The sequence below is a fragment of the Myotis nattereri genome (genome assembly GCF_964212035.1).
Source record: "Myotis nattereri genome assembly, chromosome: 1".
Lineage (NCBI taxonomy): Eukaryota > Metazoa > Chordata > Mammalia > Chiroptera > Vespertilionidae > Myotis > Myotis nattereri.
In genome coordinates this window covers 24,223,385-24,247,840 of record NC_138075.1, presented here as the reverse complement: position 1 = coordinate 24,247,840, position 24,456 = coordinate 24,223,385, and the positions used below count along the sequence as shown (strand labels likewise).

At 40.6% G+C, this 24,456-nt stretch overlaps 2 protein-coding genes and 1 long non-coding RNA gene across 7 annotated transcripts in view; 2 read left to right on the top strand and 1 right to left on the bottom strand.

Annotated features, from left to right (window-relative positions):
* The first annotated feature begins 3,606 nt into the window (after positions 1-3,606).
* Positions 3,607-18,325, top strand: PTGR2 (prostaglandin reductase 2). 2 transcript variants are annotated; one of them, XM_081100348.1, is made up of 9 exons: positions 3,607-3,632; positions 4,492-4,576; positions 5,912-6,030; positions 8,659-8,850; positions 13,104-13,313; positions 14,110-14,231; positions 15,047-15,134; positions 15,908-15,947; positions 18,160-18,325. In XM_081100348.1, the coding sequence occupies exons 2-9, from the start codon at positions 4,540-4,542 to the stop codon at positions 18,243-18,245; spliced, it is 894 nt and encodes a 297-aa protein (XP_080956474.1). In that variant the 5' UTR covers positions 3,607-3,632; positions 4,492-4,539; the 3' UTR covers positions 18,246-18,325. The 2 variants fall into 2 exon arrangements, with proteins under 2 accessions (XP_080956474.1, XP_080956475.1); XM_081100349.1 differs by having other exon boundaries at positions 3,626-4,176.
* LOC308525592 lies at positions 14,488-20,172 on the bottom strand. The gene is made up of 3 exons (XR_013996460.1): positions 19,768-20,172; positions 19,313-19,400; positions 14,488-16,766 (listed from the first exon to the last, which is right to left on the bottom strand). It is a non-coding gene; the product is annotated as an uncharacterized lncRNA (long non-coding RNA).
* A 5-nt stretch (positions 20,173-20,177) lies between these two features.
* ZNF410 (zinc finger protein 410) overlaps positions 20,178-24,456 on the top strand; it is a 40,059-nt gene continuing 35,780 nt past the window's right edge. For 2 of the 4 annotated variants that reach the window (XM_081100332.1, XM_081100334.1), the window contains exon 1: positions 20,181-20,259. The gene's annotated coding sequence lies outside the window, so the exon portion shown is untranslated. Of the gene's footprint in view, positions 20,260-24,456 lie in introns of all 4 variants that reach the window. The other 2 variants (XM_081100333.1, XM_081100335.1) reach the window with 2 other exon arrangements.

Sequence of the window (24,456 nt, the reverse complement as noted above, 5' to 3'; positions counted from 1 at the left end):
TCATTGATCGGCTGCCTCCTGCACGCCCCTTACTGGGGATCGAGCCCGCAGCCCAGGCATGTGCCCTTGGCTGTAATCGAACCTGGGACCCTTCAGTCCGCAGGCCAATGCTCTACCCATTGAGCAAAACCAGCTAGGGCAGGGGTGGGCAAACTTTTTTACTTGAGGGCCACAATGGGTTCTTAAACTGGACCGGAGGGCCGGAACAAAAGCATGGATGGAGTGTTTGTGTGAACTAATATAAATTCAAAGTAAACATCATTACATAAAAGGGTACGGTCTTTTTTTTGAATAGTTTTATTCATTTCAAACGGGCCGGATCTGGCCCGCGGGCCGTAGTTTGCCCACGCCTGAGCTAGGGCAACATGTAACTCTTTTGTCCTCCTTAAAACAATATAGCTGGTATTTAATGTTTTTTTTTCAACCATGAGATATTTTATAAATACAGAAAGTTTATAGAATAATATAAGAAACATCCAGCTTTGGCCAGGCAGCTTCGTTGGTTAGAGCATCATCCTGATATGCCAAGGTTGCAGGTTCGATCTCTGGTTACATAAAGGCTTTTGAAAAGAAACTGGAAGTCTTTAAGAGGGACATGGATGGTAAGAGATTTAGATATTTCCCAAACCTCAAGAGGCACATCAAAGACCTCCCAAAAGATGACAGAACAGACTGTCAAAGCCTTCAAAAGCTGTTTTTAAACATCATCGAGTCAACTATTGAGCAGTTCTTCCCAAGATTTGCGAAATTCAGAGAACTGGAAGAGACAGCAAAATTCATGCGGTTTCCAGATAGCATGAAACTGGAGGAACTAAACTTACAAATGTTTTCATGGATAGACATGGCTGACTTTGAAATGCAGTTGATTGAATTTCAGAGTAGCTCAATTTGGAAGCAGAAATTTATTGACCTTAGAGTTGACTTGGAAAACATTGAAAAAAAGCGATTAGAGACAGGAGTACCAGAGAGAAGTGTTGAAAACGAACTATTGAGGACTTGGAATGCCATTCCAGAAAGATTTTTCTGTTTAAAAAACTTTGCAACAGCGTTACTCTCCATGTTTTCATCCACATACGCTTGTGAATCTTTGTTCTCAGTGATGAATTTTGTTAAGTTTTGTAATAGGAGTAGCCTGATGGATGAAAGTAGTAGCTCGTGCATATCTCTGAAGGTCACGAAATATAAACCTGATGTAAAATCTCTGTCATCAGTGATGCAGCAGCAAAAGTCCCACTGATAATTTCAAACGGAGTCATAAAGTTTTCTGTCGGACTATCAGTGTACATGTATACATTAAAAAATAATTTTTTTTCATCATCATATACTGTGTTTTTGTTGCTCGAATGAATTTTTTAAAAAATATATATTTTATTGATTTTTTACAGAGAGGAAGGGAGAGGGATAGAGAGTTAGAAACATCGATGAGAGAGAAGCATCGATCAGCTGCCTCCTGCACACCCCCTACTGGGGATGTGCCTGCAACCAAGATACATACCCTTGACCTGAATCAAACCCAGGACCCTTCAGTCCCCAGGCCGACGCTCTATCCAGTGAGCCAAACCGGCTAGGGCATTGAATGAATTTTATTATTTCTTCCAGGTTCTTCACATACGTACACCTTAAGAGATATCAAGTAGGTGTAACATGTTCTCAAAAAATTAGGGTTGGCACGCAGAAGAATTTTGAGTCAGAGATTTTGCTGGTTTTGGCACGCACTCACAAAAAAGTTGCCCACCCCTGACCTACACAGTTCAAACCCACATTGTTCAACTGTAAGCAAAAAACCCTCCATTCTACCTGCTATTATTGGTATATATTCATGGTATAAACATTTTTAAATGTTTATAAATCATTATCATAATTATTTTGGTGTTCAAGTTGTTCCAGAGTTAGCTAGTAGGATCCTCTTCAAGCTGGCTTTTGTGTCCCTGAGATATGCCTCATCATTTTTTTTTGAAAACTTCCTTAATTTCCAGCAAAAATAGATGTTCCAGGCTCATCTGAAATCAGATTATTTCTCCAAGGAACACTAATTCTTCTTTAGTGTGCATATTAGCTATTTATTACTGCATAATCAGCTACCCCAAAATTTAGCAGCTTAAAACAACAAATTGCCCTGGCTGGTTTGGCTCAGTGGTTAGAGCCTCGGCCTGCGGACTGAAGGGTCCCGGGTTCGATTCCGGCCAAGGGCATGTATCTTGGTTGCAGGCACATCCCCAGTAGGGGGCGTGCAGGAGGCAGCTGACCCATGTTTCTCTCTCATCGATGTTTCTAACTATCCCTCTCCCTTCCTCTCTGTAAAAAAATCAATAAAATATATTTAAAAAACAAAAAACAAATTATCTCACACAGTTTCTTCTGAGGTTTGGGAATTTGAGAGAGGTTAGGTAGGTAGTTCTGGGTAAGTTTCTCTCCTCTCCTGAAGTCACAAATACCGCATGATGCTCATTTTATGGCTTTTTTTTTTGGTATGGGAATTCATTCGGGGAAGAAAAATCACACTTGACACAAGCAGTTCTCAGGCCCTAGAATCAAGAGTCAAAACTAATTTAATATTGCAGTTTCTGTTCTACTTTGAAAGATTGTTTCTTTTAAGATCAAGTTCTAAAACAAAATTTTAGACTACCTTTATTTTCCTCTATTACTTTTAGTCTGAGCATTTCTTTTTCATCAGTTGGCTCAAGTTATTACAACAAAAGGTATTGAAGATCTACTTGTACAAGACTGATAAAAGAAATAAGATCTGGCCTAGAGGAACTTGCAAAGTAGTATAATCCTACTTCTTTCCTGAAATTTTCTCAAAGAAGTAAAAATTTCAGAGGTGAAGCTACTAGGAGCTTCAACTTGTTTAATGATTCTTACCCCCTTGCTCACCATTCCAGTTATTTTTCAGCTACTGAATACCACAATTTGTGCTGCACTATTAGCTCTGACATGAATGCAATGTAAAAAGCAATTCTTTACACCTGCCTAATCAGGGTAGTCTGTTTTAGGTTCCCTGGGGTTCCAAAGCTGTCCTGGGAATAAGTCTTGCTCAACCCACTTGAGCACAAAAGGAAACAATTAATAATTAATGAAATTGAGAAGTCTCCCACACCGGGTAATCCATCTTTGAGGAATTTGGGATTCTTTGAGAAAGAAAAGGGAGCCTTGCTTTAAAGCAATGGGAAAGGGCCAGGGGCCAGCAGTCTTACAGAGCCGGGTTTAATCACGGCACTGCCCCCCCCCCCCCCCCCCCCGCACCGGCTGAAAGGTGGGTGGTCCAATCATATCAGGTCTCGGAACCTGTTTCTCCATCCACAACATGAGGGGTGGGCTTGACGGCCCCTCTCTCACTGCAATTTTCCAGCCCAAGGCTCAGGGAGGAATCCATCAAACGAGTAAGTGAACTCACGATTTGCTCTTTGTGGACAAAGAGTAGGGGCGGCCAGTCCGGCTAATTTATTAATACACTTTGACTGGACTCGTGACTGTCCTTGCTCTGCTCCTCCCCCGCCTCTCACCTCCCTGGGAGGACCTGGAGCAAAGGTCTAGCCGCGCGCCTGCGTACTGCGGTCGGAGCGATGAAGTCGCGCAGCCAGCCCCTCTCGGCGCCGCAAACCACGCGATATTTCCTCCGGAGCTCGGTGGCGGTGAGTGCGGAGCGGAGGCGGCCTGCCGGTCCGTCGCGGCCACTGGGACTGGGGGACCTGCCGTTGGGTCGGGCCGTCGGGGGGCGGGAAGATCTGGGGGCCAGGGTGGCCTCGAGGCTTCCTCCTGGAGCTACTGGCGTTATAGCGAGGACTTAGAATAAAGAATGCTGGAGGGGCAGAAGCAGGTCTTTTTAAAAAACAATTGTGGGGAGTAAGCAACCTCAGGATTGGACATACTTGTGTCCAAGGTGCCTCCGAGATGTTTATTTAACACATTTTTTTTTGAGTGTCTACCATGTGCCAGGCATAGGGGTTGGACATAAATCATTGACCAACGGATACAAATCCCTGTCCTCCTGGTGCTTACGGTCTGGGAAGTCAGCTTGAAATTCTGGGCTGCGGATGCAGGTGCCTAGTCGTTTCCATGAGTGACGGGTAGTGGGAGCCCAAGAGGAAGGCGAGGTCCCTGAGAAGGGAAGGGTCTTGCAGGAGGAAGGAGGAAACAAGAAGACTCAAAGGATCACCTGGCCAGCTCTGGAGGAATGTATCGTGCTGTTTCCTTTTAATCAAGCCTCAGTAGGAGGCTGACTAATGATGGTATGAAGATGAATGTGTTTGCATTCTGAGGCCAAAAACGTTCTGCCCGTTCAGTCTTCAACAAACTTGTTTCTATTAAAAATTCTAATTAGACTTAGTCCTTCTTCATATATTTGTTTTAGGAGGCAAACTCTGACAGGGAACTATATCTTTTCTGGATCCTAAGTATGATTTGTCTTCTCCCCACAAATGTGCTTTCTTATTTTTAAATTGTTTAATATTTTCAAACTTCCTTGTGATTTAAAATGTTTTCTATCAATAGGAATTACTTTATACAGAAATCTTGTGAGATCCCTGTGCAAACAAGGTGATGATTGTACAAAGAGTGGTACTGAATTCCCGACCTGGTATGTATTTATCTGTGATGAATGAAAAGCTATGGTCTTTGATAATTATTAATGAAAATGGAGGAACAAAAGTATCCATATGATGTCAATGTGGTAAACTGAGGTAGGAAGATATTAATAGTAGCAGAAATATTAGAAGAAATTCTTTAAACAATGTACTATTCAGTTTCTCAAGTGATATCAAGGCCATTTGTTGAAAAAAATAAGGTATTTCAGAATTATTATTTAAAAGATTATGTTACAAATATGTGGCTTTTGTTTTTTATTTATAGTATGTATCATTGGTTCTTAAAATTTGCTTTTTTTTTTAATATATTTTATTGATTTTTCACAGAGAGGAAGGGAGAGAGATAGAGAGAGTTAGAAACATCGATGAGAGAGAAACATCGATCAGCTGCCTCTTGCACATCCCCCACCGGGGATGTGCCCGCAACCCAGGTACATGCCCTTGACCGGAATCGAACCCGGGACCTCTCAGTCCGCAGGCTGACGCTCTATCCACTGAGCCAAACCGGTTTCGGCAAATTTGCTTTTTTTTTTTGATGTGAACAGCACTGACTTATGTCTGTGCTGATCTTGCAACCTGAGACATAGAAACAGGTATGGAATGAACCTGAGAGGTTTGGGCTCATGCTGCCTGGGTTTTGTTGCCTTTTCATAATCCTATGTAATAAAAGGCTAATATGGAAATCAACCAAACTGCAGAACGACCAGTTGCAGTGACATGCACTGTCCACCAGGGGGCAGACACTCAACACAGGAGCTGCCCCCTCATGGTCAGTGCGCTCCCACAGGGGGAGCGCAGCTCAGCCAGAAGCTGGGCTTGTAGTTGGTGAGTGCAGCAGCGGTGGCAGGAGCCCTCTCCCACCTCCACAGCAGCGCTAAGGACCCCTCAGCGGATGTCCCCAGACATCCCCAGAGGGGTCCCGGACTGTGAGTGGGTGCAGGCCAGGCTGAGGGATCCCTCTCTCCCCTCCAATACACGAATGTCGTGCACCGGGCTTCTAGTATTTAAAAAAGCTGGCTATGATTTTTCATTTTTGAAATCTTCCTAAATATTAAAACAAATGACATGATTTACCTTTAGTCATCTCAAAAAAGAAATCTTAAAGTTGACAGCAATATTCCAAAGGATCTTTTTGGAGAAAATGAAGAGCAAGTAAAACTACTTGAAGAATTTATATTGAGTTACAGAGAAATTACAAAATAATATAGATTTATTCATGCCCATGTTAAAAGACAGTGCTCTGGAACCTAGAGTGACCTTTTAAAGAATAGTAAATAATTATATAGGACAATGAGTTTTTTACTTTACATTTTTACCTAATATTTTAGGAAAAAATGGTAATCCAGTGGCAGAAAATTTCCGAGTAGAAGAAGTAAATTTGCCAGATCATATCAATGAAGGACAAGTACAAGTCAGAACTCTTTATCTTTCTGTGGATCCTTACATGGTAAGAGTCAGGATTTTGTGACTTGGTGAAAATTAATTTTACTTTTCTATTTTTTAATGCTGCATCTAAATTTTATTGAGCAATCCTCATGATTAACAAATATTTGAGCAATTATATTTTGATACCTATGAATTACAGATCGCCTTTGTTTTTAGTCACTAGTGTTAAGGAATGTTATAGAAGGAAGATTTCCATTATAGTAGCACTTGTGGTTATCAGTTTTCCCAAATGTCCAGACTACTTCCCAGTAGTAAGTAAAGCTTGAAGATAGTAAATTAGGATTGGAAATTCTCTCAAATTTATCCAGTTTATAAGATCTTACTTATCACTCCATCTCCAGGGACTAGCATGGTGCTTATTAAGTATTAATTAAAGGAAGGAAGGATGGAACTCATTTCTTTCCCCAGGTGGCCCTGCATGGGACGGTGTGCCACTCCACTTGGGAATTATAATTAATCACTTGCCTTCACTAGACATTGTTCTATAAAAAAAAAAGAACATAAACAACTTTAAATGAAAAAAAAAGGAATCTAATGAACATTAAATCATTGCAATTTTATATCATTCCAAAATCACAACTAATTTCAATCACCATGTGTGTACAGTATTTTACGTGGTTATATTTAATGTGTATATACTATTTTGATTTCATATTTAAGTGACTTTATGTACATATCTTTATATGAAAAACTAGTGGAAATATCATTACATTGGTGGTTCTGTTTTTCTCTTAGCCTTGTTTGAGTCAGGTCCTTGGTCTGGCCAATATCCAATGGCTGCTGCACTTGCTTTCCAAAAATACATGGGAGGGACACAGAAGCAGAAGTGTAGCATATACCTATAGAAGCTTCTGCTTCAATTCCTATTTGGTCTTTTCTGACTGAACTAGACCACCCTTAATCAAGCAGTGTTTCCATCTTTTCCATCTCCTGGACCACACTATAGGCCTCCAATTCTTGGCTTCATGAGAGAAGCAAGAGTGAGCCACAGAGAAGAAGAGAGCCTTCACTAATTTCCAGGATGTCTTTAGCATAGTTTCATGGGAGGCTGTGGTGTCATTGTGGCATTTTTTTCTTGGCTGAATAAAGAGAACATCCACCTGAGGTTAGGGGTATGATGTAGTGCTTGGTCTGAAGTTTTCCCTATCATTGTTTTATTGTGGAAAATTGAACAGTTGGGGAAAGCTTAAAAATGTTTTGGGAATAGGTAGTATTAGAAATTAGGAAGAGGAGTTCAGAAGGGATGGTGATAAACAACTGTATAAAAATAGTTTTGCCCGGTCGGTGTTGCTCAGTGGTTGAGTGTTGACCTATGAACTTGGAGGTAACAGTTCAATTCCCAGTCAGAGCACATGTCTGGGTTTCGAGCTTGATCCCTCATAGGGGGCATGCAGGAAGCAGCAGATCAATGATGCACTCTAATCATTGATGTTTCTATCTCTACCTTCCTCTCCTTCCCTCTCCCTCCCCTTCTGAAATCAATAAAAAGAAAAAATAGTTTCATTTTTGTATGTGTTATTTCCATTGGGGAAGTGGAATTGCTAGGCCAAAAGAAATGAGTACCATTATGGTCTATATCAGCGGTTCTCAACCTGTGGGTCGAGACCCCTTTGGGGGTCGAACGACCCTTTCACAGGGGTTGCCTAAGACCATCGGAAAACACATATATAATTACATATTGTTTTGGTGATTAATCACTATGCTTTAATTATTTTCAATTTGTAACAATGAAAATACATCCTGCATATCAGATATTTACATTACGATTCATAACAGTAGCAAAACTACAGTTATGAAGTAGCAATGAAAATAATTTTATGGTTGGGGATCACCACAACATGAGGAACTGTATTAAAGGGTCGCGGCATTAGGAAGGTTGAGAACCACTGGTCTATATGATACTAATTTGTTTTCTATAAAAAGTAGAGTTTCATAATATTGTCATCAACATGTAAGTATACTTAATTTGCCAAAATCCATTGAAACCACTGGCACAGTAGTTTGAATTAATTTTGTTAGTATAATGTCTGTAACATTACTTAAATTGTTTAAAAATTTTAACAGCTTTATTGAAATATAATACACGTATCATATAATTCACACATTTAAATGTACAATTCATGGTTTTTAGTCTATTCACAAAATTGTGGAACTATCATCACTTTAGAATATACTTAAATTTATTTTCTTTTTTAAAAATATATTTTATTGATTTTTTACAGAGAGGAAGGGAGAGAGATAGAGAGTTAGAAACATCGATGAGAGAGAAACATCGATCAGCTGCCTCCTGCACATCTCCTACTGGGGATATGCCTGCAACCAAGGTACATGCCCTTGACCGGAATCAAACCTAGGACCTTTCAGTCCGCAGGCCGACGCTCTATCCACTGAGCCAAACCGGTTTCAGCCTTAAATTTCTTTTGAATTGCACTTCTTTACTTGTTAGAGAGAAGATACAATTTTTTTTTTCCAGAATAAAAAACTGAAAGGAAGATAGAAATTAAGATAAATTTTGTTTAACACTGTACTTAACATTACTTATATACCTTTCCTTAGGTCACTAGATAAATTAGTAAACTGGTTCAGTATTATTAGACAGAATTATGCTAATCAGTGTTTTCTTTTTTAGCGCTGTAAAATGAATGAAGATTCTGGGTCTGATTATTTAGCACCTTGGCAGTTGTCTCAAGTGGTTGACGGAGGAGGTATTGGGATTATAGAAGAAAGCAAACACACAAATTTTACTAAAGGCGAGTTTGTGACTTCTTTCTACTGGCCCTGGCAAACCAAGGTTATTCTGGATGGAAATAGCCTAGAAAAGGTGATGTATAATATAAAAGTATTTTTCTCCACTGTAATTCTTATTTTGTACCTTTGGTCTTCAGTTGTTTGATAAGGGGGAGGGGAGGTGGGGAGCATACATTTTCTTTTAGATATCTGCAAAAATGTGGAAAGCCTTTGTTCCTTTTCCACTATTGGCTGTAACTATATATGACAGTTCTTAGATTACCAGTGAGTGGTGGTGTTTTCCATATTTAATTTATTTCTCAAATTTTACAGATATAAAATAAAACCTGAACTATAAGCATCAAAAAATATTTTATACTAAGAACCAAAGGCCCCTTGTAGTTGTATGCTTTAAAGTTTCCTGAGAAATTGACACTTAAGAAATTCCTTTGGTTTGAGCTTGAAATTCCATCTTGTGTCAGAAATCTTGAGTTTGGTTTCTGTTAGGTTGAACCAGGTGAAACTACCAATATCTTTCTGTTTTGACCTGCAAAAACTGGCAGCTTCATGTAAAGGGTGGGGCAAAAGTAGGCTTATAGTTATGAGTATGGAAAACAGCACAATAATTAAAAAATAATAATACAAGAATAAACTCTGTGTTTTGCATACTTACAACTGTAAACCTACCTTTGTCACCCCTGTATAGTCACATTAAGGGTTAGGTATTCAACATATGAATTTTAGGAGTGCCAATGTAAGAAATGTCCAAATTAGTAGAGAATTTTTTTTTTTAAATATATTTTATTGATTTTTTACAGAGAGGAAGGGAGAGAGATAGAGAGTTAGAAACATCGATGGGAGAGAAACATCGATCAGCCGCCTCCTGCACATTTCCCACTGGGGATGTGCCCGCAACCCAGGTACATGCCCTTGACCGGAATCGAACCTGGGACCTTTCAGTCCGCAGGCCGACGCTCTATCCACTGAGCCAAACCGGTTTCGGTTAGTAGAGAATTTTTAAAAATATATATTTTTATTGATTTAGAGAGGAAGGGAGGAGAGAAACATGAGAGAGGATCATTGATCAACTGCACACCCCACACTGGGGATTGAGCCTGGGACCCGGGCATGTGCCCTGCCCAGGAATTGAACCGTGACCTCCTGGTTCATAGGTTGATGCTCAACCACTGAGCCACGTGACCGGGACTAGAAAATTTTTATAAGAATTTATTTGAGCCTGGCTGGCATGGCTCAGTGGTTGAGCATCGACCTATGAACCAGGAGGTCATGGTTTAATTCCCGGTCAGGGCACATGTCCAGGTTGCAGATGTACAGTGTGGGGTGTGCAGGAGGCAGCCGATCAAGGTTTCTCTCATCATTGATGTTTCTGTCTCTCTCTTCCTCTCCCTTCCTTTCTAAAATCAATAAAAATATATTTTAAAAAATGTATTTGAGCCAAACTGATGACAATTGCTGGGAAGCAAGATCTTAGATATTCTGGAGAATAAGTTTTACATGTTCTTTTATACATTTTGAAATTAAGAAAACATAAAGAAGATTACATGCAGGAGGGAGAAAGAAAGGCAGCAATTGGATTACAGGATAGTTAACAAGAATGGTAACCTAAGATAGGCTTGCTTAAGGCAAAAATAAACCTTTTACTAAAGAAGTTATATGCTTGGGGAGTGACCACCCACCAAGACCTGCCCTGTTAGGAATTTATGATCAGATCACCCTGGGAGGTTACTTTCTGTGGAAACCCTTTTTTTGTCCACAGGAAGACATGATTCAGCCTATAACAAGTTGTTGCTACCTTGTTGACTTAAAACTGGGATTCCTAGTTTTCTTTTTAAAAGATATATATTTAGACAAAATAAATAAATACAAATAAAAGATATATATTTCATTTTAGGTAGACCCGCAACTCGTGAATGGACATATTTCATATTTTCTTGGAGCTATTGGTATGCCTGGTTTAACTTCCTTGATTGGAATACAGGAAAAAGGTCATATAACTCCTGGATCTAATCAGACAATGGTTGTTAGTGGGGCTGCTGGTGCTTGTGGATCCTTGGCTGGGCAGGTAATAATTTCTGAGAATCATTTGATTTTCTAAAAACGTAGTCATAATTGAATCTCTGGATATATATATATATATATATATATATATATATATATATATGGCCTGGTGCATGACATTTGTGCACTGGAATGGGGGAGGTCCCTCAGCCCAGCCTGCGCTCTTTCGCAGTTCTGGAGCCCACGGGGAGCGGGCCTAAGCCGTCAGTCTGACATCCTTAGCGCTGCTGCAGAGGTGGGAGAGGCTCCCGCCACCACTGCTGCACTCACCAGCCGTGAGCCTGGCTTCTGGCTGAGTTGCGCTACCCCTTTGGGAGTGCACTGACCACCAGGGGGCAGCTCCTGTGTTGAGCATCTGCCCCCTGGTATTCAGTGTGCATCATAGTGACAGGTTGTTCTGCCATTTGGTCGATTTGCATATTATCCTTTTATTATATAGGATCATTTAAAATATAAAATTGAACAAATTTATGATTATTTTGCACATTTCTGGTAGAAAATATATTATTACCTGCTTAGACTGTCTTTATAATAATATGAAAAATGTTGTAGATTTTTGTATCTTGTTCTCTGTTAACCAAAAATAGACACAGGAAATGCTAGAACGATCCAAGGAAGAAAATCAAAGTACCTATGTGGAATTCATGAACTAAAAATAAAAAACAAACTCGCCCTATGCAGTTTTGCTCAGTGGTTAGAATTTCAGCCTGCAGACTGAAGGTTTGTGTGTTCTATTCTGGTTAAGGGCATATACCTCAGTTGCAGACTCAATCCCTGGCCAGTGCAGGAGGCAACCAATCGATGTGTCTCTCGTACATTGATGCTTCTGATGTTTCTGTCTCCATCTCTCCCTCTCCTTTCCTCTCTAAAATCAATGGAAAAAAATATCCTCAGGTGAGGATTAACAAAAAAACACATATTGTAAAAAAAAGTCTTCAAATACAGTAAATATTATGATAGAATTTTATAAAATGCACTAGAAGTCTGGTGCATGAAATTCATACATGGGGGGGGGGGAGGGAGTTCCTCAGCCCAGCCTGCACCCTCTCCAATCCGGGATACCTCAGGGGATGTCCAACTGCCTCTCACAATCCGGGACTGCTGGCTTCTAACCGCTTGCCTGCCTGCCTGATCTCCCCTAGCTCCTCTGCCTGCCTGCCTGATTGCCCCTAACCGCCTCTGCCTCACCCCACACTTGGGACCCAGGATTCCCTTCTCTGGCCAGCCACAGGCACCCAGGACCCAGGCCGGATTCACCTGGACCGGTCACAGCCACAGGGGACCCTGGGCAGGTGGCTTTTCCTGGGCCACAGCCGCAGGCGCTGGCACCCAGGACCGCAGGGCAGGTGGCCTGTCCCTCTGCTGGGCCGCAGCCGGGCTGGTCCCATTCTTCTCTCACGAGCTCATTTGTGCCTGGCTGGTCCCCATTCCCCTGAAAAGTACAGTGTTAAGCGTTTGAGCCATTATAGCATGATGCTGTGAGGATGTGACAACCATTTGCATATTAGCTCTTTATTATATAAGATTGTTTTTATGAATAATAGCCTTTATAGTATGAAACCTCTGAAATAAAATATTTTTTTCTTAGTAGTGATTTTACTCACAGGCCTGAAAAATATTTTAAAACTTTAAAAAAATTTATTTTATTGGAGTGACATTGTTTAATAACATTATATAAATTTCAGGTGTACAACTTTATTATATGACACCTGTGTACTCTATTGTGCACTCACCACCTGGTCTGGTCTCCTTCTGTCACCATATACTTGACCCCCTTTACCCTCCTTGTCCTCCCCTTACCTTCTTTTCCTTCTAGTAACCACCATTCTGTTGTGTCTATGAATTTTTTGTTTGTTAATTTGTTGCTTTTTGCTTTATATCCCACATGAGTGAAATCACATTCTCACTTTTCTATCTGACTTATTTCACTTAACATAATACTATATGCTCAAGGTCCATCCCACTGAAAAATAATAAATTGCAAGTTAGTGATGTTTGGGATCTGGCTATTCTTTTTATGAAATTAGCTTTAAATTCTGAAATTTTAACATTCAAACTAAGTCTAATTTTATTCAATCTTAATGTTTTTAAGAATGGCATTATATGTTTTCTGTTCTGATTTCAAATTACTTTTAGCTGAAAGCCCTGTAATCTAACCTAAATTGTGGTGAACACTCTCATATACTTATAATATCTTGCATGCTTTCACATTTTAAAATGTAAATATGACATAGAAAGTTGTTTAATTTTCAAAAATTTCCCCCCTAGATTGGTCACTTGATGGGCTGTTCCCGAGTGGTGGGAATTTGTGGAACACATGAGAAGTGCCTCATTTTGACCTCAGAACTGGGCTTTGATGCTGCAATTAATTATAAAAAAGAGAATGTAGCAGAACAGCTCCGGGAACTATGCCCAGCTGGTGTGGATGTTTACTTTGACAATGTTGGCGGTGACATAAGTAATACAGTGATAAGTCAGGTAGTTTGTTGATTTGTTTCTTATAAATTTGAATGCTATATTTTATCTGATGTGATATATTTTTACCTGATACTAAGAGATAAAAAAAACTGTATAAGATTGTTGGGTTTATTGAGAAAAAGAAACTAATGATGATCAAGTGATCAACTGTAATTAAGTGAAACAGAAGAGCTTGCTGATATATCTACTTCCACTTACAGATTTGCACTATGAACGTCAGTTTCAGTTCTTTGCTAGCATTATTATATTTTTCACCTGCAGTTAATTTTTGTGAAAAGTACAGTTGTATTGTTCAAATGGTTAAGTTCTGACTCCTAACTTATCATGAACCAACTCAGCCATGGCCCCTGACTTTGGGTAGGGAATGGATTTTCATTAGGTATTTACCTATTTTTATTGACAGTTTTATAAAATGTGAATATCAGCTATTAACACTGCATTGTCCTTTAATATAGGTAAAATTATTTGCAATTGAGGTTAAATTATTTAAATACAAAGAAATACTCTGCTACTATTACTGTTAAAAGTAGCAACAACAACGACAGCAACAATTAATGTAATTCTTTTGCTGATTACCAAATTCTTATTTACCTCTAATTCCTTGGAAGTGGACTTATTTTCTAGCCTATTAAAACTCTTAAATACATATACTGGGTAAATCTTTAAAATGAAATATATTAATTGGCACTAAAGGATTAAATTCAGTGGTCAAGGAGGCTTTCTTTGAGACAGCCATAAAGTCATATATGGGAAAGGCATATATCTTAGGGTATAATCACCTATTTTATCTGAACAGATGAATAAAAACAGTCACATCGTCCTGTGTGGCCAAATTTCTCAGTACAACAAAGATGTGCCTTATCCTCCTCCACTACCTCCTGATGTAGAGGCAATTCAGAAAGAAAGAAACATTGCAAGGTGTGTTCTATCTTTTCCTGTTTTTACCGGATTCAAGGGGTTTAAAGATCACAGGTGTATGTGAAATGCATTGTTCTCCATGTATAATTTTTTCTTATTAAATAAAACTTGAAAATATATATATTTAAGTTGATTCACTACTTAGGTTTTAGTTAATTAGCTCTTTGGCAGAAAACTTTTAAAAAAATTGCATCTGTTCTATAAATCTTTTGCAAGTCTTTTTTTGCAAGTAATAGAAACTCAATCACATTGGCTTAAGTACAAAGGAAATTTATTGGCTCATGTATTGAGAAGTCCAATATTAGTACAGTACTGGCTGAGCTCTGGCTGGATAAAGGGTTTGTATAGTGGCATCACGACTGTTTTTCTCCACCTCTGGGCTGTGCTCCCTCCCAGGCTCTCCTCTTGCAGCAGCAGGAGGATGGCTGTTACCTCTAGTCTTACATTTTACCAGGTTAGCAATCCAAGCAAAAAGAGAACAGCTTTCTTCTTGCAGTTTTATCAAGTCCCAACGCTGATACTTTATGGCTCATACTGGCTTGGCTTTGGTTACATAGGGTAGGGAAAGGATGTTACCCACAAAGTAAAATCATAGAGCTATTACCAAATGGGGTCATAAATGCTGGATAGACAAAACAGTAGAACTCCACTGCACTTATCCCTGTCTCTACACCTAAAACTGTATCTGGCCAGACTCTGTGATTAAGTCCTAATGTTTGAAATATTAACACATAATAGAGATGTGGAATGATTTCATTTTGGACTCTTATTCCCCCACTGGTCTCTGACCATTATTCTTTTCTTTCCCAATACAGAGAAAGATTTATGGTGTTAAATTATAAGGACAAATTTGAGTCTGGTATTCTACAGCTGAGTCAATGGTTTAAAGAAGGAAAGCTAAAGGTAGAATTTGCTTCTATTCTTTATCGATAGCATTCTTCCTGCTGTTTGACATGCTTTTGAATTTATTATAGCAATGTACTAGTTTCATAATAAAAATTCCTACAAAAGGGAAGTGTACTGGATATTATAAATTAACTTTGCCTCCCAGGCGATATAACCTCCTGGTTGAGAAGCCCTTTCTTATTATTCCCTTTACCTGAAGTTTTATTAACCTTATACTTTTCTTAGATTATGTTGTAAGATCAATAGATTTTCCTTCCTAAATTTTAATACTCATTAACTTAACAAATATTAATATGGAATTCTACGTGTTAGAAGCTGTGCTTTCTCAAAAATCTTATAAGCACCGCCTAGTACCCCCACCTCTCCACTACCATATGTCTCTCCTGCCCTCCCAGGACATTCTGATATATCTCTTCTCATTGCTTTAAAATCAGGAGTTATTAATCTGGGGTCCAGAGACCCTGACCTAGCATGTTCTTAAAACCTGCAAATGATAGGCAAAGTTTATGTGTGTATGCTTATGTACTTTTGGAAAAGAGGGTATATAGCTTGTGCTGTTACCAGTGGAAGATTAGACAATGGGAAAATGGGATTTTATTTTAAAAAGTTAATTGATAGGAAACCTTTTTGGGTTACCTACATGAAATTAAGAATATCTATTTTTAGACAGAAAGTGCTAAACAGTTTTGCTGTCTTTTGCAAACATGAAAATTATTAACTAGAAACACTGAAGTCTAAAGAATACTAAGTATAGCTATTTTGATTTACAGATTAAAGAAACTATGACAAATGGATTAGAAAACATGGGAGGTAAGATGAATGTAGATTTATTATATATATGTGCTCAGCACAAATAATACCTTTTTTCTTTTGCTTCTATTTCTCTGGTGTTTTGTTCTTTTAAATATTTTTATTGATTTCAGAGAGGAAGGTGCCGGAAGCCGGTCCATCCTTGCTGCTTGACACAGTCGCTGCAGGGAAGAAACATCTGCACAGCATATGTTTCAAGGGACCTGGTGTATATGGCATACTGTTCTTAATATGTTTGCTCCCCTTCTTAGCGCTGTGTGTTTTAACCAAGGTCACCTCTCCGACAAAGGTTGTTTCCCCAGGTGGGGATTTTTCCCTGGAGTTAGGGATTAACAGGACTAAGGAAGGGAATAAATCAGTAAAGCCCCTTAACTAAGTGTCAGGCTTAAACTACATAATCTTTACTTAGGATAATCTCCTTCAGTTACTTCCTTGTAGCTTAACAGAACAGTCGAGTAGTGACCTTGGAATGGAGATAACAAACGCCCTAACCTTTGGAATAGAATGGATAGGATTAAAATCAACAGAACTAGATGGAGATGGGATTTTTGGCAAAGGTCAGATAAGAAACTATGGACATGAAACAAGGAAATGTAGGTCAAGGGAGGACCCAAAACATACCATGATGTGATTATAGAAGCATGCTTATAGGATCAAATGGTATAAATACAGATGTAACAGGACAATAAAGAGACAACCTGGCTAGAACACCTGGTGAGAGAACCTGGCTAGTATGCTGATCAACTGAACGCTGCCTCCATGTCCATCCTTCTTCGCTGACTCCGTCCACACCTTTGGGAACCCCTGGACCTGATGGAGCTGAACCCCAACAGGAAGGGAGAGGGAGAGAGAGATGGAAACATCAATGATGAGAGAGAATCACTGATCAGCTACCTCCTGCACTGGGGATCGAGCCCACAACCGGGGCATAAACCCCTAACCAGAATCTAAATATGACCTCCTGGTTCATAGGTCAATGCTCAAACCGCTGCTGGTTCTTTTGTTTGGTTTAAATAGAAAGGATTAGCTCGGCTGGTGTGGCTCAGTGGTTGGGTGTTGATCTATGAATGGGGAGGTCAAAGGTTGTGGGCTCAAATCCCAGTAGGGAAATCAATAAAAACATATTTTTAAAAATAAAAGGGATTAATCAAACAACTTTTTTCTTTCTCAGAAAAAAATTTAATGTATTTGGTTACTAAGTTTACCAAACAGAAATATAATTTCACTTATTTTTCTGGCATAATGTGTATTTCACTTAGTAAAACTTTGTGATTAGATTTCTGACATTTTAACTGTTATATAGAAACTAGAGGCCTGGTGCATGAAATTTGTGCACTCCGGGGGGAGGGGTCCCTCAGCCCGGCCTGACCCTCTTGCAGTCCAGGAGCCCTCAGGGGATGTCTGACTGATGGCTTAGGCCTGCTCCCCGTGTCAGCTGGACATTCCTTAGCGTAGCTGCAGAGGCGGGAGAGGCTCCTACCACCACCGCTGTGCTCACCAGCCGTTAGCCCAGCTTCTGGCTGAGCAGCGCTCCCCCTGTAGGAGTGCACTGACCACCAGGAGGCAGCTCCTGTGTTGAGCATCTGCCCCCTGATGGTCAGTTCGCAGCATAGCGACTGGTCATTCCGCTGTTTGGTCGATTTGCATATTAGCCTTTTATTATATAGGATTTGTTTTGCTGATATTTTACCTTCAAACTTACTTGCCTCTAGTTTTCAGACTGTAAGCCATGAGTGTTGATATAGACACCAATTAAACATTTCTAGTTTGGGTAAAAAAAATTTTTTAAATATATTTTTATTTATTTCAGGAGGAAGAGAAGGAGGGAGAGATAGAAACATCAATGATGAGAGAGTATCAATTGACTGGCTGCCTCCTGCATGCCCCACATTGGGGATTGAGCCTGAAACCCAGGCATGTGCCCTGACCGGGAACTGAACGTGACCTCCTGGTTCATAGGTCTACACTCAACCACTGAGCCACGCCAGCCTGGCGAGTAAAGCCAATTTTTAAGATGCTGATTGGGTTAGTTTACCCTGTACCTTTGCCAGTGTATATGTGAGGTTTCTTTTGATGACAATTTTCTTCTATACTTAAATATTAAAATCATTGAAGTAATTTTTCAAATTACTTGTGTTTGACCTACCAAAAGATATGTATGATAGTGACATTTATGTTTTGAGATAACTTAGTTTTTTTTTTTTCTTTCTAGCTGCATTCCAGTCCATGATGACAGGAGGTAATATTGGAAAGCAAATAGTTTGCATTTCAGAAGAAACCTCTTTGCAGTCTCTATAAACATCTTCATCAAGGAAATATAAATTTCTTTCCATTTTGCACAAAGACTTTCAAGACACATTAAAAAACACCTGAGAGTACAGATAGCTTTTGGTTTAAATGTACTAATAGGTGATTATTTTCTTAGATGCAAAATAATTCTTTCCTATATCTTCAACATTATATATATATACTCTATATCCAACGTATTACATACAATAGGTTGAAGTCAAAATGATCTATTTTTCTTTCTTTTCCTAAAACTATTACATACGTATTTTTATCATATATACTGAAACCACTGGAGATTTGATACAACTATTAATGGATCATACAAAACAGCTTTTCAAAATTAATAACTTTTATTGAAAACGGAATGGTTGAGGAGGCATTTAGTAAATGTTTATAGAACTGGGAAAGTTTTACATAATTCTTGAACTGAAACTTGGCATAAGAAGAAAATTGGGGTGGCCTTTCTATACATGGAAAAGGGACTTAATGGCAGGGTGTTTGTCTGGAGTTTGGGGGAATGCAGAGCTCTGTGTTGGGACTAGTATGAGAAGATAAGTAGAGGTTGATTAGGTTGATGGAGAGACTACATTTGCTACAGAAGATGATCTATTTGTGTTATGCCAAATAATTTACTGTATAGGAACTCAAAATATTTATTGATAAAAGCATATGTTTATTTTAGGTTAGCAGGCACATACTGTCAAATAGTTGTCAAGATTTCCAGGGCAAATAGATTTAAACATTACTTGGAGTTTTAGGTGATTAAAAAGATTGAGACAGCCTGGCTGGTGTCTTTAGTGGCCTTCTTTCTTGTTTTATATAATTTTCCAGGGCCATTTAATCTCTGTATGTTGATAACTCCCAAATCTACATCTCTATTTTTGGCCTCTTTCTTACCTGAGTTTGGGACCTTTACCTCCAAGTAAATATCCCCTTGGGATAAACGCACTTTATCTAAAGAGGAATTATCTTCCCCTGAACTGTGTTTCTCCTTTGTTTTGCAAATCACCATAGTTTATTTGTATATTCAAACTACTACTCTCTCACCCATTTATATGCCTGTCTTCAAGGCTTACCTTTAATCTTATGCGCCTTTCTTAGAGAACTCCTTTAATTCCCACTGCCACTGTCTTCGTTGAGTTCTTCATGGTTTGGCAAACAGCACTATCAAAAAATTAGTAATTTCAAGAAGTCGGTCAAACTCATAAAGCTCTAACAAGTGGTGGCATCCAGCCTGGAACCAAGTGGTCTAGCCCCCAGGCAGGACACCTGAGAGCTCTTTACATCCAAATACAGTGGGGCTTTGACTTACGAGTTTAATTCGTTCTGAGACCGAGCTCGTTAAGGAGCTTATTAACTCAAATTACTCTATTAACTCAATGCAAAAAATCGGCCGAGAGACAGCTGGTATCTCAAAAAACTCGTTAGTCGGGACACTCGTAAGTTAAGGCCCCACCGTATGTGGAACCCAGACGCTAGGGAATTCATATTCCAAAAAATGGAAACTTGAGACTTGAGTCTCAATTCTTACCCTGCTCGGCATACAATGCAGAGGTAGGTTCTGCAGTTCCCTTCCCGGGGAGGTGAAGCTTCGCGATCCTCTTCGCTGAGAACTCCGGTGAAAGTCAGCAGTGGCCGTTCTCGCCTCCATTGTAGCTGGCACAGACCTCGGCCGACAGGTACCACGGCCCGTCCGCCGCGGCAGGGAAGCAGTGACGTCACGGCGGGAATGAACCGACCCGTTTTGCGGGCTTTGCAGACCCCGGAGCCCCGAAGGCCGGTAGAGAATGAGTGGGAGGTGGGAGACCACGGCGCCTTGGGTCCGGGCGCGGAGCCCTGCGCCGCAAACCGGGGCGCCCGGCGGCCCCCCGCTCGGCCTGGAGGCAAGAAAGTGGGTGTGTGCGTGGGGGGCGGCCAAACTTCCTGTCCCGCGCTCGAGCTGCTTCCGGCAGGAGCCGGAAGACGCTGTGTGTGGACGGAATTTGGGACCGATTGACCCACGGGCGGCTGCAGGGGACGTAAGGTGAGCTCCAGGGCGGGCCGGGCCACACTTGCTGGGCGAGGCGGTCCGCGACGGGGAAGGAGCCAGGACCAGCTCCTCGGGGGCTCGGGCCCAGGGCGCCCTCGGGGGGGACAGGGAAACCGCCCCCCTTAGGCACCCCGGCGGGACCTGGCGGGCCCGGAGCGGCCGGTCTGAAGCCCCACGGCGTGGACCCTTCCCCTCGCGGGGTTTTGGGGCCGATGTTTCGGCTCCTTTGCTTGGTTTTGGGGGCCGGGACGTGGGAACCAGACCGTCCCGAGAAAGCCGGAGTCAGCGAGTCCCGTGGGCGGGGGCTGCCGGGCTGCACTGGCAGCCGGGCCTGCCCGCGGACCTGGGGCTCGACACTGAGGCCGTGGTCCTGGGGAAATGTGATGCCAGAGGGACTCTGCCCGGGATAGTTCATCCCCGAGCTGCCCCTTCTTTCATACGCCCCTTACTTTCTGGGTCTGGAAGAAGGAAGGCTGCCGACTGGGAGGGGCTGGACTGCGGGTTCTGCGCCGCCTGTCATTCCAAGGCGGGGGGTGTGGGCTGTGGGCTGTGTGCACAGCCTGGATGCATTTATCAGGTTGAATTTATCCTCTGTAGTTTCTTCAAATAACAGATACAATTAGTTTATTAAAGTTGGTTGCACTTGCTCATGAGACTCTGGCATGCATTTAGGCACTACTTGGAGGTTACAGACTATTAACTTGGGACCTAAGAATTTGCACTTCTTCCTCACTTTGGCAACAGGTCAGTGCAGCGTATTTTCAAAGAGACTAAAAAAAAAACCATTTTGAAATAAAGTCAGGGACATTTTGTTGTTAAGGAAGAAATTCCACTTTGTGTTATCTTAGTTGTGGACAGAGTATACAGTCAACTAAACTAGCAGAAGATTTAGGTTCTAGTTTTTAAAGTTCGACATCGAAGTAGATGCCTAATTTTTGGCAAGTTACATAATCTCTAGCTTTTGGCTTTTTCTTTTTTCTCTGTAAATTAAAGAGCTTACCTATTTATCCAGCAAATATTTCCTGAGTGTTTACTTTGTACACAGCGTCGTCCTAGGTTAATGGAAGAAGGGTGAATAAACTCAAACCTAACCAATGAGAAACATTTCCATGTAGACAACTAACACCCTAAGGAAAATGAAATAATTGCTAAAAGAGGGGTAAACTGTTTTGTGAAAACACGGAGGTAAGGACAGATTTGTTCTGACTGGAGGGAAAGGATCAGAGTCTTAATGGATGAGATGGCATTTGAATTGAATTTTAAAGGCTGGGAAGGATTTCACAAGATCAGATCTAGATTGGGGGTGTTTATTACTGATTGAAGACCTAGCCCAATCAAAGACCTTGAGCACTGACAAAGGTTAGTGTGTTCATTTAACAGCGAATTTAGTGTGGCCTGCAGTAAATAGTTTATTAAGGAATATAGTGGATGCTGGTGTCAGAAGACATGTAGAATATTTAAAATGCCATGCTTAGGTGTTTGACTACTGAGGCACTGAGCTTTGAGTAAGGGGAATAATACAAACATTTCTATGTTTTGGAAAGGTAACTCGAGTGGTTGTGTAAAAGATGGATTGGAAAGGGGCATTTTAAGGTCTGGGTGGCCAGATAGAAATCTATTTCAATACTGTAGTTGGAAGATAATGAGAGACCTAAACAGGGCATTACACTAGGAATACATTTGGGGGAATCGAAACCACTGGGATTATTTCAGTAGGGAAGATGAAAGGGATTGTTAAAGATGGAGAATTTGCAACTGAGTGGGAGGAAGACTGGGCAGTAATTGAAATGAATGCTGCAGGAAGAAGAACGGGTTAGGTGGTGGAGATAATAATCTGGATTTAGTACATTGTTAGGTTGAGTTGCTGTTGGATAGCTATGTGGAGATAGTAGCAAGCTAGTTAGAAATGAAAGTTTGAAGTTCAGAAGAGGTCAGGAATAGAGACAAAAATTTAGGTATCATTTGCAATGTCATTCATTTATTATACAGATAGTTATTCAGTGCCTACTAGGTGCTTACATGGAACCTTGTGTGGAAGCCCTTTAAGCTCATAGTAAAGAAAACCTTAGAGCGTCACAGTATCAGAAATGACACTGGAAAACCTAAATTCCTTATGACTTACATAAAGTGCTCTGCTATATTTCTGGGAAAGATAGTAGTGAACAAGACTAGTTCTTACCCTTGTTTATGGAGCCTGCAATTTATGGGAGAGCCCACAAAAAAATAAAGACTATATAAAAACAAATGAAAGAATTAGAAATTGTGATTAGTGAAGATGGTAGAGGGTGTATGGCAAACCTTCCTTGAGTAAGGTATCAGGGAAAGCCTTTCTAAATGAGTTAACAGTTAAACTGAACTATGAAGGATTAAAACAAACAAAAAAAGAGCTAACCAATGGAAGAGAATGGCAAAAGCATTCCTAGGTAGAGCAAATGTCATGTGCAAATCCATCATATAAGAAAGAGCTTCATGTGTTCTCGGAGCTAAGGGAGCTTCCTCTGGCTGGGACTTGGTGAGCAGGTAAAGGAGGGTGACGCCGGGGGGTGGGGATGCAGGAATGGCTCACATAGGTTTTTACAGGCCAGAGTAAGGAGTTTGGATTTTGTCTAGACACATTGGAAAGCTTAGAGAAGAGTTTGAGCAGGGAAGTGTATCTATAATAGGATTCACATTTCAAGATGATATTTATTGCTGTGAAGAGAACAGAACGGAGGGTGGCAAGAACAGAAGCAGGGAGACCAGTAACAGTGCTTTAGGGCAAAAGGTGAGGGTGGCCTGGAGTGGGTGGTGGCAGTAGAGAAAGAAGTAGGTGCATTTGCTATATTTCCTTCTTTGGAGATAGAATCAATAGGACTTGGCAGCTGGATTGAGTATTGGGAACAAAGGAAATAAAGTAATAAAGATTACTCCTAAATGACGTAAATAGTGGTCCTTGAGTAAAGGGTTGTGGTGAGAGGGGCTGGTAAGGAAGGATGGGAAACAGGCTTGAGAGAGAATTTGTTTTGAACATGTTAAAATGGAGATATTAAGTTAAAATGTTAAATAGAGATGTATATCCAAGTCTGCAGCTCAGAGGAGATATCTGGGCTACAGATAAAAATTTTGGAGACCATATGATTTAAAGCAGGGGTGGGCAAACTTTCTGACTCGAGGGCCACAATGGGTTCTTAAACTGGACCGGAGGGCCGGAACAAAAGCATGGATGGAGTGTTTGTGTGAACTAATATAAATGCAAAGTAAACATAAAAGGGTACGGTCTTTTTTTTTTTTTAGTTTTATTCATTTGAAACGGGCCGTAGTTTGCCCACGGCTGATTTAAAGCCAAGGAACTGGGTGAATTCACAAGAGGGAGAGAGTATAGCAAGAAAAACGGGTCTGAAAACTATCCTGAGGAACAGTAACATTTAGGGGCTGAGTGGAGGAGGAAGATAGGAGCTATCAGAGGAGACTGGAGAGGTGGCCAATAGGCAGTAGTGAAGTAAGGAACATGTATCTTGGAAATAAAGAGAATAGTGTTTGAGAATGGAGGCAGCGCCTTTGAGAAACAGGGCCAATGATGCCTCTTTGGTTGCAAGTGAACAATTTACTTCAGAAGAGGAATTTATAACCAGGATGTGAGCAACTCACAGGACCAAAGAAAATGCTGAAGGCCCTGACTTTATAAAGGACAGGAATATGAGCAGCCCCAGGGAAGGCTGCTAACTGCAGTACTGGAATGAATGGGCTGCTGCAGCATTTTTCAGTCCTTAGTTACTTTCAGGATTCATGTTCTGAGGAAAAGTGTCTGATTTGTTCACCATGGGTCAAGTGTCCAGTAGTTGGCCAGGATAGAAAAGAACATCTTAATCTACAGTCCTGCCAAGAATGTAATTAATGGGGAGGGGTAAATCCCCAAACAAAATGGATCCTGTCACCCAGGCAGGGGAAATGAAAGTAAGACAGTCAAAAACAATAGTTGTCCATTGCAAAGGTCAAGTAAGATGAGGACAGTAAAGTGTCCATTGGACTTGGCAACATGAAGATCATGGGTTATCTTTACAAGAGAGGTTTTGGTGAATTGGCGGGGTTGGGTAATGATTGGAGATGAGAAAGTAGAGACAACTCTTGATGAATTTAGCTTGTAGAAAATTAGGATTGTGGAGAAATGGGGAGGTGAATGGAATAAGATTCAAAGCTGTAGGAATGGAGCAC

Coding starts and splice junctions, on each gene's coding strand:
- PTGR2 (XM_081100348.1), top strand. CDS start 4,540: ATGATTGTACAAAGAGTGGTACTGAATTCCCGACCTG. Junction 4,577..5,911: donor GGTACTGAATTCCCGACCTG/GTATGTATTTAT, acceptor CTAATATTTTAG/GAAAAAATGGTAATCCAGTG. Junction 15,135..15,907: donor TTAAAGAAGGAAAGCTAAAG/GTAGAATTTGCT, acceptor TTTGATTTACAG/ATTAAAGAAACTATGACAAA.